The sequence below is a fragment of the Centruroides vittatus genome, unplaced genomic scaffold, assembly GCF_030686945.1.
Source record: "Centruroides vittatus isolate TY-2023 unplaced genomic scaffold, ASM3068694v2 contig_1788, whole genome shotgun sequence".
In the NCBI taxonomy this organism is placed as follows: domain Eukaryota; kingdom Metazoa; phylum Arthropoda; class Arachnida; order Scorpiones; family Buthidae; genus Centruroides; species Centruroides vittatus.
In genome coordinates this window covers 315882-331384 of record NW_027121095.1, presented here as the reverse complement: position 1 = coordinate 331384, position 15503 = coordinate 315882, and the positions used below count along the sequence as shown (strand labels likewise).

The following is a 15503-nucleotide window of genomic DNA, read 5'->3' as shown; positions in this document are numbered from 1 at the left end:
TTCTCATGAAATTGTTACGTTGGACATGTGCATTCATGTTGGTAGCTGATGTTTGGTAATTAAAGATTGGTGTCCATGAAGGCCTGTAAAGCAACTGACAAATTCAGTTCTTCCTTGTGCTTGATGCACATGACAGTGAGGCTAGATTTGTAAATGGAACCATCTCAGGTGTTCAGGGTGAGGATGACCTTTGCTTGGTAAAGGCCGCCTCGATGTCAGGATCAGTTGCGTAAATAGCAAGGATCATGGTGTTCCTTGCATGATGTATGTCTATGCAATGTTCATGCACTCTGACTTCCAAGGAGCGCTTGGTGGAGCCTATATAAATAAGGTCCCTATCTCATCTATGGTCCCTAAGAGGGATAGAGTAAATGCCCGGGAGTCTGTTCCAGTTGGGGGAGTCTTTCCCATTGTGGAAGATGTCAAAGATGGTTGGACATCTCCTGTATGTGATCCAAACGTAGTATTTGTTGGCAATCTCCATATATAACTGTTTAATGTACATATTAAACATGATAGGGACATGTGGTTCATCGTCTAGTCAGTTGTCGCCATGCATGGATGGCGGATGCGTGCTGTGAGCAGCAGTGGTAATGATCAATCAATCTCTGGGTCAGATTAGGTTAACCATGCATGGCTGCTACATGCTTTATATGCGTTAGTTCGGTGGCTAGAGCTTGTGAAGTGGATGAATGAGAAAATGCCTTCCTAACTAAAGCATTAAATGCTGCAGTCTTGTATGGAAATGGGTCACAGGACTCCACTGGTATGTAAACAGGGATCGAAGATGGTTTCTGGTATACAGAGGTGTGGACAGTCACTCCTTCAACCTTAATGCTTTTCCCGGCCAGGGTACTCGATTCTATCGTTACGCCTAATTGTTTACGCAAAACGGCCAGGGTAACGATTGAATCGTACCCTGTTAAAAATCGATTTTTATAAAATTTATCGACAACAGATGTCAGCACTTGATGGTATCGTCTTGTTTATCGTCTGTTTTACATATTTTTGTCCAGGTGGTGTTCTGTCGATTAAAAAAACTTTTAATTATCGATAGTTTTTCCTTAATTTTTCATTTTCTGATTATTTTTTATTTTATTTTTAGCATATCTATGCAATAATATTACTATAATAAGTTCATTAATGCTATAATAAGTTTATTCAGCTATAATATGTTAATGCATCATAAATATTCAAGTTATGACCTTCAGTTCTGATATTTTATATATTTTTAATTTTAATTTTTAATTATTTTTTAAATTTAAAATATCCGAAAATGTTACATCTATTGCTACTGGTAATCATATGTTTATTACGAAAATAAATAATCTTGTTTGATATAAAATGAATAAAGTATATTAGTTCATTATATTAGTTGAAAGCAGAATAAAGTTCAAATTTTAAACAAATGTTTGATATAATGTGCGATAATTTCACAACGAATAAACGTACATGCATAAATGTTATATCAAATTGTACAGAACAATATTCTACGTCGTATTGGCTCAGTGACAATAAGAATGGAGTAAGCAGGCAATGTTAATTTTGACAAATAGTAACAAATTTTCAAGTCTGAATGTCAGTTATCATATATTATTATTTTTTTCTCATAAATGTTTCAAACAAACTTTATTGAAATATGTTGTATTTAAAACTAACTATATTGATAAATATATGTAATTTTTTTCATATGAATAAAATAATAATTTAATTTTTAGTGAATTTTTAAAATAATATTGGGATCGAAGATGGTTTCTGGTATACAGAGGTGTGGACAGTCACTCCTTCAACCTTAATGTTTATGTCCGGGAAGTGGACTTCTGTGGTGTTAGCTTGTTTGATTTCCATGGTTAAGCCATACAGGTTGTCATTAACCAATTCAACAAACACTGTCATGTCTGGTACAGTCGTCCATAGGATGATGATGTCATCTATGTCCCTCCTATATAAAAGGATGTTTGGAGGAACCTTGGGATGATCTTATGCTCTAACTGTCTTATAACCATTTTCCATAGGTCCCCAGACACTGTGCTGCCCATGGGGACTCCCCTTTTTTGCATATAGATCTTTCCATTGAACAGAAAAAATGAATTATAGCATATCAGGGGTGCCATCTCCAGCACGTGTTGGTGTAGGGTGTGATCTTCAACAATACCGAAGAGAAGGTCCCCGAGGGCACAAAGGGCTGGAGGGAGCTCCACTGAAGGGTATAGGGACTTAAAGTCCAAGACAGTGATATATTCAGGTGAGGAGGTGCGTTCCCTCGAAAGGGGTCCATGGGGTTAATGACTACGGATATCCCTCAAGGTGGAGAGATAGCAGGATGTGAGTGACCTCAAGTTTACACATAGGAGCTCTAACTTTATCCATGACTGGATGGAGTTGCTGTCCCTGTTTATGGGTTTTGCAAAGAGCCTAGGAGTATCTGGGGAGTCAACAACTATATTACCCAATGCCAGGTGATTAACTAATTTTGAATGGGCAAATTGCTTGACCCTAGATTGTAGTTTGTGAACAAGATCTTTGTCCACACTATCACATTGGGTTAGATTAACATACTTCATTAACTATTGTTCATATGTAACCTGTTCATAAGGACCAGAGATTAGGAAATACTAAATTTAAGAAAAGTTCTTAAAATTAGACAATACATAAAAGTGTCTTCTGACTTTGTCTCTCTTCGCACACATATGAGAAAATTAAAATCTTTTTTAAGCGGCAAAAACTCTTTTAATAACTAATATTTTTGGTCTTATTGGAGAATATTTTCAAAATTGGAGAATCTTCAGGTTTACAAAGATTTCATCAAATATTATAACTCTTACAATGTTTTTGTTACTTAAACAAAGGTTGCGAGTGTCATATATACTTATGATAAAAAGTATAGTTTAGATTGTACGATATATTAAAACATTCTTTATCGATTAAATTTGCTATGAACTTCTATAATATGTAATGTTCTGATTTAATTACATATAGTTTAATCTTCAAAACGAAAAATATTTTGTTTTTCAAAATCTTGCTTTAGATGACTTTTTAGCTATTGCTTTTTTGTTATCTGTAAACAAAAACATCATTATATGTATATATAAAATAGAATCTGTTCTCTGTATACTACTAAGCTCTTTGACTGATCTGGACCAAATTTTTCAGGGTATTTATATTTTCTGCAGAATCTAGAGGGACTACTGTGAAATCTGAAGCCTCCTAATTTCCTTGATACTTAGTGATAATATAAGTTTAATACATTATTATATAAGCAAGAGTGATAATTAATGAAGGTGCCATACAGTCCTTGACTCATATTCTTAGTGATCACTTCAAAGAATATAGGATTTTCTTTTGAATTTGGAAGCTATGCCAAAATAATGCTGTTGATTTGAGTTGGTTTAAAATAACCAAACCTGTAATGATTTTAATTTTAATGTTTGTCCTTATTACTTTTTGCTCAGGCAATTGTGGGAATATCTTTTAGTATAAAACAAAATTAAAAAGTTTTCAGCCATTCCAAGATGATGTCTTTTCCATAAAAATTGAAAAATTTAATATTTTTAAATGCCTATAAATTGAAATTAGTCAATGTTGTTAAATGGTTTTTAACAGTTACTCTATAATCATTGATTTTTAATTTGCAGTTTTAAAGTACTGTGATACTTATTTACTTATTTTAATAATCAAAGTTAGTCAACAGAAAACAACGCTTAATTTTCTCGTGTGCATGCAAAGAGACAAAAGGTTAGAAGACACTTATGTATTGTATAATTTTAAGAATTTTTCTTAAAGTTTGTAACTATATGTAAGGCTATTGTTTATTAGGAAAAGTAAAATCACTGATCAGTACAGTTAGAAATTACAATAAACACACTGAAATATTGCATGATCTACAGAGAGATAAGCATTACATGTGTACTTGGATTTTCTATCAGCATTGCAAGAACAAATCACACATCTACAACGTGATGTGTTCTGTTTCTGGCTGGAGGCTGTCATTTCTCCAATAATACTGCTTATTTTTTTTTTTAATGCAAAATACATGGTATCCTTGGATTGTTCCTACTGCTTTTCATATGTTCTTTTACTAGCTCTAGTCTCAAACTCTAGGAACTCTCTTCTCTTTATCCTGTAGTCTCCTATATTCAACTTATAAACAACTTGTGAATTTATACCTGCAATGTTCAATAGAGAGAACATAATAGTAAGAGTAACCATCACCTTCCTCTTCATTTACACACTTGCTTTCTGATTCAATAAAATCTTTATCACTTTATACTAAATCATTCCAGATTTCTGGAGATGTTACTGTTCTTTTTTGTATGAATATGCCATATTCCAATAGAAATAGTAATACACATATAAAGACTAGAATTGCAAAGTAACTGAACTGAGATCTTCAGAAATGCGTACTGTTTCAAAGTTCATAAAAAAATTACAGTTAGCAGCTTTTAAGGACTTGGGTCTAGAAAATTTTAAATTGCTTGTATATAATACTTCTTTTAAAGAAAAAGAAATTAGTAACATAAATTGGTTGCCATTGCATAGTTTTTTACATACCCCAAGTTGAGAAATTTCTCTAGATGTTATTTCATATTTAAAGTATTATTAAAAATTAGTTGTTATTAAAATTCATTTAAACAGATATGAGTTTCAATATGCCAAGTTATTATCTTTAAGAAAAATATCAATTAAATATATCATTTTAATGTTTTTTGTTTCAAATGAATTTTCAAATATTGAATAAATAATATATTCTATAAACTACTGAAAAAGATTACAATATTTTTTTTTTTTTTTTATAATCAAATCAAATATCTTTATTCACAAAAAGGTGATTATCCCTGTTGCAGGGGGTTGTACAAAATTGACTTGTAAATTTTCGTATTATTAAAACATTAGATTACAATATTTTTTATCATGTGTGATATATATTGCAAAGGATTCATTGAATGTTTTCTAGATGTTTTGGCTTTTTGAGCATTTACAAAGTATTGGATTTCTGAATTATTAAATATGCTTTAGTTAATGTATCTTAGTTTTATTTTGTGATTTTAACTTTGTGTCTTTTACCTGTATTGATAAAGATTTTATTATTAATATTAAAATCTGACATAATTTTTAATAAATTTTATACTACAAGTATTTTCAGTCTACTTCACTTCATAAATTGATAATGATAAAGTTGTTATACAATTTAAGATATTATTTTTCTTGTTTTGCTTTTATAGTTAAATATATTCCTATTTTATTGTTTACTTTCACTTTAATTAGGATGTAATTTACTGCTAAATTCATTTTAAAATTACTCATTAATAGAATTTTGGAGAATCTGAATAACTTCTGTGGCAAAATGTATTATTACTATATATATTTTTATATTATTATATTTTTATTATATTTTTATTTTTTTTATTTATATTTTTATTACTTGTTATTCTTTAATCTTACTTTTTTTAAGAATTTAATACAATATCCTGCTTTTTTTTCTCAAATATTTTCAGTTGTAATTTACTCGTAAGGAAATCTGCTTTTAGTTGTATTTTTAAATTTAAGACAACTCTAGAAAAATTTGTTGTAAAATTTTTAAAATATAATTTACCATGAGTACATAGTGTTTCTTTTGTTTTTACTTTGGGGGTGTCAAGGCATACCCCTTTAAATTTTCCAAAAATATTTTCCTAATTAAAATTTAGTTTTTTATTCATATTTTGTTTCTATATTACTTATAAATTAGCTGTCACATAAGGTGAGACTTTTATTGAATTCTCATTGAAAATTTTTTTTATCTGTTCCACTCAGCACCCCAAGATTAAATCTTGAGTACACCACTGATTTCCATACTTGGAAGTCCTATTTATATTCCTTGTATTGAAAATTCAATCTTGAAATAAAATGTGTACAAACATGTTTAAAAGAATTTTATTTTAATGTAGTAGATTTTATCTAGCCATTTTCTTTTACTGTACTATCTTATTCATCCAGTCAGATCAAACTATATATATACAGTAGATATAGATATTGTTTATTTACTTATTTGTAAATCGGTAGATTTTTCTTTCCTTAACAGTATTTTATTTACTATAATACATAGAGATAAATGCATTTATATTATTTCAATTTCAAACTTTATGAAAATCATTACAATTGCAGTTTTTTAACTGATTTTATAAAATATTCAATATATAAAGTTCCCTTTCATTTATTATATTAAGAATAATGAATGCTGATTGTCATTCTTAAATCATAAATCATATTCACTGTAATTCTTTTCTTTCAAATTGAGTCTAATATGAATTTTTTAGAATTGACAAGATTCTCAAAAATTATTACATTTATTTAATAAAAAGTTAGGATTATATAAAAAATTATTATATTTCATGGGTTTACATAGTTTATCATTATAAAATAATTTAGTTATAAAAATAGTCATAAAAGAAAATAATGCTAATGTTAATCAAATGCAAATGTTTGGCCATTTTCCATTCTTCAGTTGTTACTTAAATGATAATTTGCTATTCTGAACTGCAAATGGTATCACTAGTTTTTTGTTTAAATATCAATGCTAAATTGTCAGATTAGAGAGATATAATATATCATGTTTATAGTTACTTTGTAAAATCAAATAAACGGTATGGCCAGATTATAAGTAAAGATGCTTTTTCATAAATACAGTTAAAAAAGAGACAGAAAAAGTAAAAATATTATAGTAACGCAAATACGACAACTTATAGTAACCAGTTAGAAATTTATGATAACAAAAAACTAACATTTTCAGTTTATGAATAAATTTGATTTCTCTGTTGTGAATGTTACTGTGTTGGAGATATTTGGAGAAGATAAATATCAGTTTTATTTTGGTAAAAGAAAATTAATGGTAACAAGATTGTTTTGATGAAAATTATGATTGTATTAAACTGTAATTCTGATTAATGGAAGCCATTATTTCCACTAATAATAATTAAATCAAAATTCTTAATCCCATATTATTTTAATTTGTTAAATTCCTTTTATGAGTAGTAATACTTATTTTCATACTTACAATAAATATATATGCATTTATTACATTAACTTTTAATTTTGGCTCTATATATAAAAATATAATTATAAATTCAGAGGAGATAAAATATATATAAACATACATTTAAAAATATGACTATAGTTTATTAAATGTTAAGATTATAAAATTTGTAGTGTAATGAATAAATTATGATATATTTTAAACATAAAAACTTGTTTGAATTATATCTGATATTAAGTGGAAACTGGCCAATTATTGTTTAATAATTTGAAATAATGAAATACACTGAATGAAATTTAAGAAATGTTGAATTTGAATTTTGTATGTATTGACTATTTAAAGTTTTTAAATATTAATATAAGGGAACAGTATTTTTTTTTAAATGATATATATTTTTTCTTTTAGAACTACAGATCTTGCACAGAAAATTGAATCTCTGTCTCTAGAAGACTTAAGTAATCAACGATCAAAACCTTCAAATAGAAAAGAAGGAAAGGTTGTTTATTTTTCTTTCATGAAAAATTTAATTCTTTTTATTTTAAGTGAACGTAGAGTTTATTATTAAATTTAAATCATATTTATTCTGTTAATAATTTTTGAATAGCTCAGTTTGCAAATGGAATTTATAAATACAATATTAATTAATTTTAAATTGAAAAAATTGTTTAAATTTAAAATTAAATATACCCCAAGTAGTTAGGATTAATTCATATACAGTAGAGCAGGGCTGCACAAAATAATAAATATATCAATTTCCCAACTTAAGGAAATATGCAGTAAAAATTTTATTATTATTTTCCACAACCTAGTAAAAATTTAGTAAAAAGTAAAACAAGAAATCGTATAACAGACTCATGTCAAAACTAATTTAAAACTAGCAGTGACCAATATTCAACCAAATATTTTGGATATATTACGTTCACACAGTGACAGTTAATTTATAATTATATATGAATTGTGATTTACCCGCATTCTTTGCTTTATTTATTTTTTCTTGTGTGCAGTTTACGTCAGTTAAAAAGTTTTAACTGTGATCCTTGCATAGGAAAAGCTTGCCCATTTCTGCAGTAGAGTAATGATTAACCAAGATGTTTTAACTAAGGTTTTTACTTTATATGATATGAACTGTGGAAAAGTACTTTGTTGCAAAGATGAGAACATGATGTGGTACAGTTTGTTTCATGAATCTTGACCGTGTTAGACACGGTACTCAAAAGAGACTCAAAGTTTTTTAAAAATTTATTCTGGTGACTTCTGGTTACAACAATACACTCAAACCTGTTTTTGTGCGGTGGATAGGAACCGTATAAAAGAAAATGCATTAAAAAAAAATTGCACAAAACTTCACGAGTAGCTATAAAAAAATAGTTTTTGCAACACAATTAAAAAGTATTTTTTCTATGCGGTGAATAGGGACCGCATAAAAAAAGTTTCGGGTAGAAAATAACTCAAAACCATACGAAATACTAGGAATTGCTTTTTTAACTCCTTGGGCCTTTTTCTGCAATCCCTAATGGGGAAAAAAATCCTCTAAGAATTTTATTTTTTATATTAATTAATTATTTCCACTTAAATACGAATCTAACATTTAAAAAATTTGCCAGGAAATAATTCCCGCGGAATAAACACCCTCTCAAAAAGTGGTTTTACAGAAAAACTATATAAAAAGTTAAAGATAATAGTTAAAAAATGATTTTATTTGATAAATATAGCTGCAGGAAGTGTTATTCTTTCATTTAACAAGGTGTGAAACTTCACACCTGCAGTCTACATTTAACAGGATATTTCTGATTTTTATGCTATTAAAATAAGAGGGGACTGGAAAAAAGGTATGAGAAAAAAATTTTACTGAATAAAAAATGAAAAAACCTGCTGATGTCATAGAAAACATCCAATAGAGTTTTAAAAAATTTTACAGATGTCAATTATGTTTCAATTTGATTGAAATTTTCATATACCGCACAAAAACAGGTTTGAATGTACAAATTTTAAAAAAGATTAAAGAAATTTTAATTGTAATTGTCATGAAACCTGATTTTATAACATTATTATTGTATTTTGTTGATTATTTTGTACAAAATATTATATTTTATTCAAATTTTTGATTATTCAAGGTACACTCACAGTTCACATAACCTTAGATAATGAGAACTCTTATTTTGATTTACTACTGTATTTTGATTTTGAGGAATAAAAATCTTTCATTATATAAATGAAATGTTTAATTCTTAGATCAAATATTTAATCTATTATCTTGTAATTTTATATTTATATAATTATTTTATACTTGTCTTTTCATACTTACGTATGTTATTTTAATAGAAAAATAAAACGCGAGCAGAGAAAAATAAAGGTGATGACAGTGAAGATGAAGCTATTGATAATAAAATTGAAAAACAAACTAAGAAAGGAGATAAAAAAAAGACAGTTGATGATGATAATGACAACATAATGGATGATAATATAAAGTCAAATAAGAAAAAAGGTAAAAAAAGTAAAGATGAAAGTGATGATGATGAAATTTCAACCAAACAATCCAAAGGAAGAAAAAATAAGAAAAAAGATGTTGTTAGTGATGACGAATATGAAAATCGAGATCGAAGAGAAGAAAAATTTAATTCAAAAAAGCAAAAAGAAAATAAATCAAAATTAGAACAGAGTGATGAAGAAGATGAATCAATAGTAGTAAAGGATAATAAGTTAAATAAAAAATCTAGAAAAGGTAAAAGTGACTCAATTGATGATGATGATTTAATTGAAACTGCAAAAGCTTCTAGGAAACAAAAAGGGAAAAAAGTAATTGATGAAATTAGTGGTGATGATTCTGAAAGTGTTAGTAATGTTGTAAGGACTAAGAAAAAAGATGATCATTCTAAAAAACTGAAGGAATCAAAAGAAGAAATTGATGATGAAAGTATAGTCCCAAAAAAGAAGTCAATGAAACCAAAGTCAGTGTTTGAATTATTAGATGTGGAAGATGATGACATGGATCTTGATGATGATGATGATGATGACGATGATTCTAATAAAGCTAAAAGCAAACCTGAAATGAAGAAACAATCTTCTGAAGAACAAGATAGTTCTGCAGTAGGAAAAGGCAAAGATGAAAAAGGTAAGAAGTCTAAAAAGAAAGAAAGAAGGAAGAAACACGATGAGGATGAAGAAGTGGAAAAAATGTTAGAGGAATTAGCTTTAGAAATAGAAGGAAAGAAACCTGCTGCTGAAAAACAGAAAGAAAGTACTCCTGAAAATATTGAACAAGATATAAAAATGGAAGAACCAGAAAAAGTATCTAAGAAGAAGAAAAAGAAGAAAAATGAAGTAGAAATAACTGAAACTCAAATAGAAGAAACTGAAGGTGTAGCTGATGCTGAGAAAGAAGAACATACAGTTAAAACAGCAGCACAGAAAAAGAAAGAAAAGAAAGAAAAAGAAAAACAAAAGAAATTATCACAAAAAACACAGGCAAGTTTAAATAGCATTTATTTTTATTGATATATTACATAAGAATGAAAATCACTTTATAATTTAATTATGTTTGATTGTCCAAACAATTAAACAAAGGTTTGTTAAATTTAATATTAATTATTGTATTTTTTATGAAGGAGCGTAAAAAGAATGAAGCTGAAGCAGTCAAGAATGAAGCTGAAATTGAAGTTTCAGCTACTACAGTCAAACCAACTGTTACGGAAATTGATGCAGAGGCTGCAATGGCTGCTGAAGAAGAAAAAGAAGAAGCTGGTAAATAATGTTTATTTTTATAAAATAACTTCTTTTAATAAACTTTATAAAGATTAAAATTTTCCATATTATGTCATATTCAATGCAAAAATAACTAAATATTTAAAAAATTATTAGGGTATTTAACCAGAAAACTTTAAAAACTTTGTTCTTTGGATAGTATGTGATTAATTAACTGGTTGAAAAAAATTATAATTCTATTTCACACAATGACACAAATAAATATGTTTTGGTGTTTATTTTTAGGCATTTTTTCAAAATCATGATACAATAAATTCAATGAATAACAAATTTTAACTATAAATAAGTTCTTTAGGTACTAAAGAAAATTACAAAAAGAAAATATTGCATATTATTATTGCAATAATATTAAATTCAGACAAGGATGAAAAATAAATGTCAATTTTTACATATTTACTAAATTGAACTTTTAGCTCAGGTTTTATTATATGACACAGAAATTCTTACACAACAATACCTTTATTTTTTGCTACACTTACATACTTCCAGCATCTATACCACTTGTCAAAGTAATCCTGGAAGCTGTTTTCTGTGCTATATTAAATGGCTTTTGTCAATTGTTTATTGGAATCTGCATTATTCCAACTTTCTTTGGGAAAATATAAAAGTATTAAGGACAAAATCAAGAGAGTAAAGAAGTTAGAAAAATATTATTATGCCTTTCTTGATCAAATATTTGCTGACTAGGAACAATTGGTGGAAATTAAAGTGGAAGTTACAATGACTGGAGAAAGTCCTTAGAGGTATCATAGAAAATTGGCTTACAGTATTGCTTTGATAAATGGCATAGCTGCAAAGAGAATGTGTAGCTGCAGATATCTATTTTAAAGGTGGTTTTCTGTAAATACTTGTAGCGTTAATATAATAACAAGTTATTAAAAGTTTGGTTAGTTTTAACAATCACATACTTGTTTTCATTGTTTTATGCTTGTATGCATGTTTGTATATTCTGTGCACTTTTACTGATATAAACATTTGTATATTGTGAAGTTTTGGACTAGATATGTGTATGATGTATGTGATTTTACTTTGTTTTTCAATGAATGGGTTTCTGGTCTGTTCAGACAAATTATTTTATCTATAATTAACCTGCTTATTTGCCAAATCAATTAACTCCACAAAACAAAAAGTGGAGAAATTGATAAAATTGTATATATTCTTTTTTAAAATTTTAAATTAAAAACACATTGTAAAATGTATTATTACAGGTGTAATTTTTATCTAACAACATATAAAATAACAATTATTCCAAGGATATACTATTTTTACATTTTTCTCTTAACTAAGGGAATTAATCAATTTGGCTTGTGAATGGCTCAATTATAACTCTCTCATAGTGTATTTTGTATATCATTTTCTGTTGTTTGTGATTTATTTGTAGTACGATGCTTTGTGTAGTAATGTGTGTTTTTGTGGAAGTTTTTTAATGTTTTACTTGTTATTTAAATAACAAGTAAGTAAAAAGTAAATAAGTAAAACAAGTAAATAGTTAATAATACAAGGTGGGAAAGAAAGTCATTCAACACTCTTGCTACAGAATATAGAATATACTCAAAGTTAATTCATTCATGTCAGGAACACATTACACCAAGGGGGAACAGATTGATGTGTTTTACATGCATGTAACACACATCGATCTGTTCCCCTTTCCTATTTACAGTTTTGGAGTTGCATTCAATATAGCCTCCATCAAAATGGTGGCCATATTGAATGCAACTCTAAAACTGTAAATAGGAAGGGGGGTCATGTGACACATCATTTAGGGTCAGAACTTCATAAGGAATTGATTGCTGAAAGATTTATTGACCTACCTTGAATGATTACAGAGTTATTAATGTGTTTCCTTTGTTGTTACACATTGAAGAACAGACAACACAATGCCCCTAACACAGGAAGAATGCATTGATGGCAGGGGAGAGAAGTTTCAGGGTGATTGCACAGACCCAAATGTTTCTTATCATGGACCAATTTTGTTTTCCTGAATTTCTGGAGTAGGTTGGCAACTGCCATTTGTGATACAAGCTCTCGCTGTGGATGACATTGATTAAAATCCTGTGCAATCACCCTTGATTAGAAAATGGTTTAGCTATGTTGTTTTTTAACATCTTTGAAAGAATTATCTGGATTTCATCTTTTATAACAATTGTATCATTCTATTTTATCTTTTATATTATTGCTAGATTTGTGAGGAAGCAATAATGGTGCCCAACTGTTGGGATTATTGGAAAGTTGACCTATAAAATTAGCACAATATAAACATTTTTTTTTTTTAATAAATATAATTAATAAACAATTAGTGTCACAAATAATGTCAAATAGCTACTCTATACAAATTTCAAATTGGAATTTTGATTAAAAAAAGTGTAACATGAATCTAAAAGCATGTACAATACAATATTTAAATATGTATAACAGAGTACTTAAATAGAAGTTATATTAATACAATACATTAAAAAGTGTTATGATGATAAATGCAAAGAATTCGGCTACTGATGCATTAATTCTAAAATTCTTTTTAAAAAAAATATATCTATTTTAAGATTTATTCCTTATGTCTATCTATCTCTGGACATAGGAAACGATTTAGTACAACTGCAATGTAGACCAGTGATTCTTAACAGGGGGTCCGTAAGAAGTTTGCTGGGGGGGCGCCAAATTACGCAAAATTTCCTTCAGAATATAATAAAAAGAAAATTGATGTATAGCAAATATCGTATTGAAAAGTGAAATAAGAAAGATAAAGTTTTTCCTATTTAGTTTTTTTTATTTATTTCTTATTTCTTCCTACACACAACTTTGTTAGTACAGACAAAATAAATGCAAATATGCTACTTACCGCAGTATTTACTTCTTTTATTCCAAATTAATTCTAAGAAACTATTAATGCTTGGAATTTTTTAAATAATTATGCAAAAATAGTAGGCTTAGTAGTAGGGTTTGAAAATTTAAATATTTTTGCAAAAGATATGCAAAATCTTTACGACAAGTTGTGGGTGCTTTAGTTTAGTTTTAGCATCGACTTTGGATCAAATAATAGTGCATTTCTTTCTTATATTGTGTGTTTAGTTTTAATTACTGTATATCTCGGCAGATAAGACGACCTTCAGATAAGACGAGGTATAAATTTTCGTCGAAGTTTTATAGTTTTAGCATATATCTGTCCTATAAGACGACCCCCAAACTATCAACGGCCTGTGAATTTAATTTAGATCAGCGATCATCATCTGAGTAATAATACTGCATAGCGTATATGGAATTATGTCCTATTTGTAATTTTTCGAATGAACAAATTTTATTTTCTTGCACTGCCTTGCGATTGTTGCAAACATTCGGGTAATGACCTTGATTATTCACAAAAACGTCGTATGAGTTATTCTATTTTGTGGACATATCCTACTCTCTACTAGTAAATAATTATGGTTTGTCTGTTCTTTTATAATGGTTTTAAATTAAATAAATTTCAATCTAATTTTTTTGTATCTGTCCAATAAGACGACCCCAGATTTTGGGGGCCTATTTTTATGATTCAACTATCGTCTTATCTGTCGAGATATATGGTATTTATAATTAACCCATAAAAATGAGCAAAAAAACAGAAAGGAACATTAGAAAATTTTTTTAATGTAAGTAATCACAGACCCGGACCTTCAAAAAGAAAATAGTGAAGAAAATACTAGTGAAAGTTTCGATGATGATACAGTGAAAAATGCAACGGAAAAAACCACAAGTCCTAAAACTAAAGGTATAAAATTAAGTAACATTAAAATTAGAAAATACGATCGTGATTATATCAAATATGGGTTCGTAAGTATAGAAGTTCAAGGAATTACAAAACCACAACAAATCTCATTAAATTATTTTCAAATATTTTTGGTTTTTTCTATGAATTTTTAATATTTTATTTTATTTTTGTTAAAAATAAATGAGTTTTTATGTTTAATTGTGAAGTTTGAATGTTATTTAAATAGATAATGAAATAATAAAGTTATTATTTACATTTATTATATAAAAAAAATAAAGCAATAATAATAAAATCAATTTATTATAGATAATTTAACAAATATAAATTATTATTAAAAAAATGGGGGTCACAAAAAAATTATGAAATATTTGGTGGGCCGCGAGTATAAAAACGTTAAGAACCACTGATCTAGACTATCCTATGATTTATATTTTTACACAATATTTTGTGAGATGATTTTTTGCAATTGGTCAGTTTTCTCTTACAGAGGAAATAGATGCTGTTTAGCAGATCTCCTTTCTAGGTCAGATATTACTAAAAGATCAATTTTGACTTTATTTTTTTCTGCAGGTTATAATGGCATGAATGGTTGTACTCAAGAATTAATGTTGTTTAGTTTAAGATTTTAAACTTCTCACTTACTACTTTAAGATTTTGTTCTGTTTGATAACATTTTTCAAAAGAAAGTCAGTCTTAATCAATATATCTTTGGTTATGACAATTTTGAGTTAGGCCAGGAACACACATGTGTAAAATTGTGTGGTAGAAAACTGAATCAGAAATCATCTTTCAGTTCAGTTTTTGTTTTACGCTTTTATGCCAGAACACACATATGTAAAAACTGTGGCTGAATAGGAAACACCACTGCCACTAACAGTGGTAATTTTATTAAATTTTTCCTCTCGTATATCTATCCCTTTGTACCTTCCATTTTTTCTCTGCTTCCTTTGCTATAATATAGAAAATTTAAATTAATAGACTTGTATT

General features: G+C 27.9%; 1 protein-coding gene across 2 annotated transcripts in view; it reads left to right on the top strand.

Moving 5' to 3' along the window:
* Positions 1 to 15503, top strand: part of eIF5B (eukaryotic translation initiation factor 5B) — a 120380-nt gene that overhangs the window by 11781 nt on the left and 93096 nt on the right. Inside the window, exons 3-5 of one of the 2 annotated variants that reach the window (XM_067263620.1) lie at positions 7418 to 7508; positions 9335 to 10477; positions 10618 to 10753. In XM_067263620.1, coding sequence (XP_067119721.1) covers positions 7418 to 7508; positions 9335 to 10477; positions 10618 to 10753 — 1370 coding nt within the window. Of the gene's footprint in view, positions 1 to 7417; positions 7509 to 9334; positions 10482 to 10617; positions 10754 to 15503 lie in introns of both variants that reach the window. The other variant, XM_067263621.1, reaches the window with a different exon arrangement.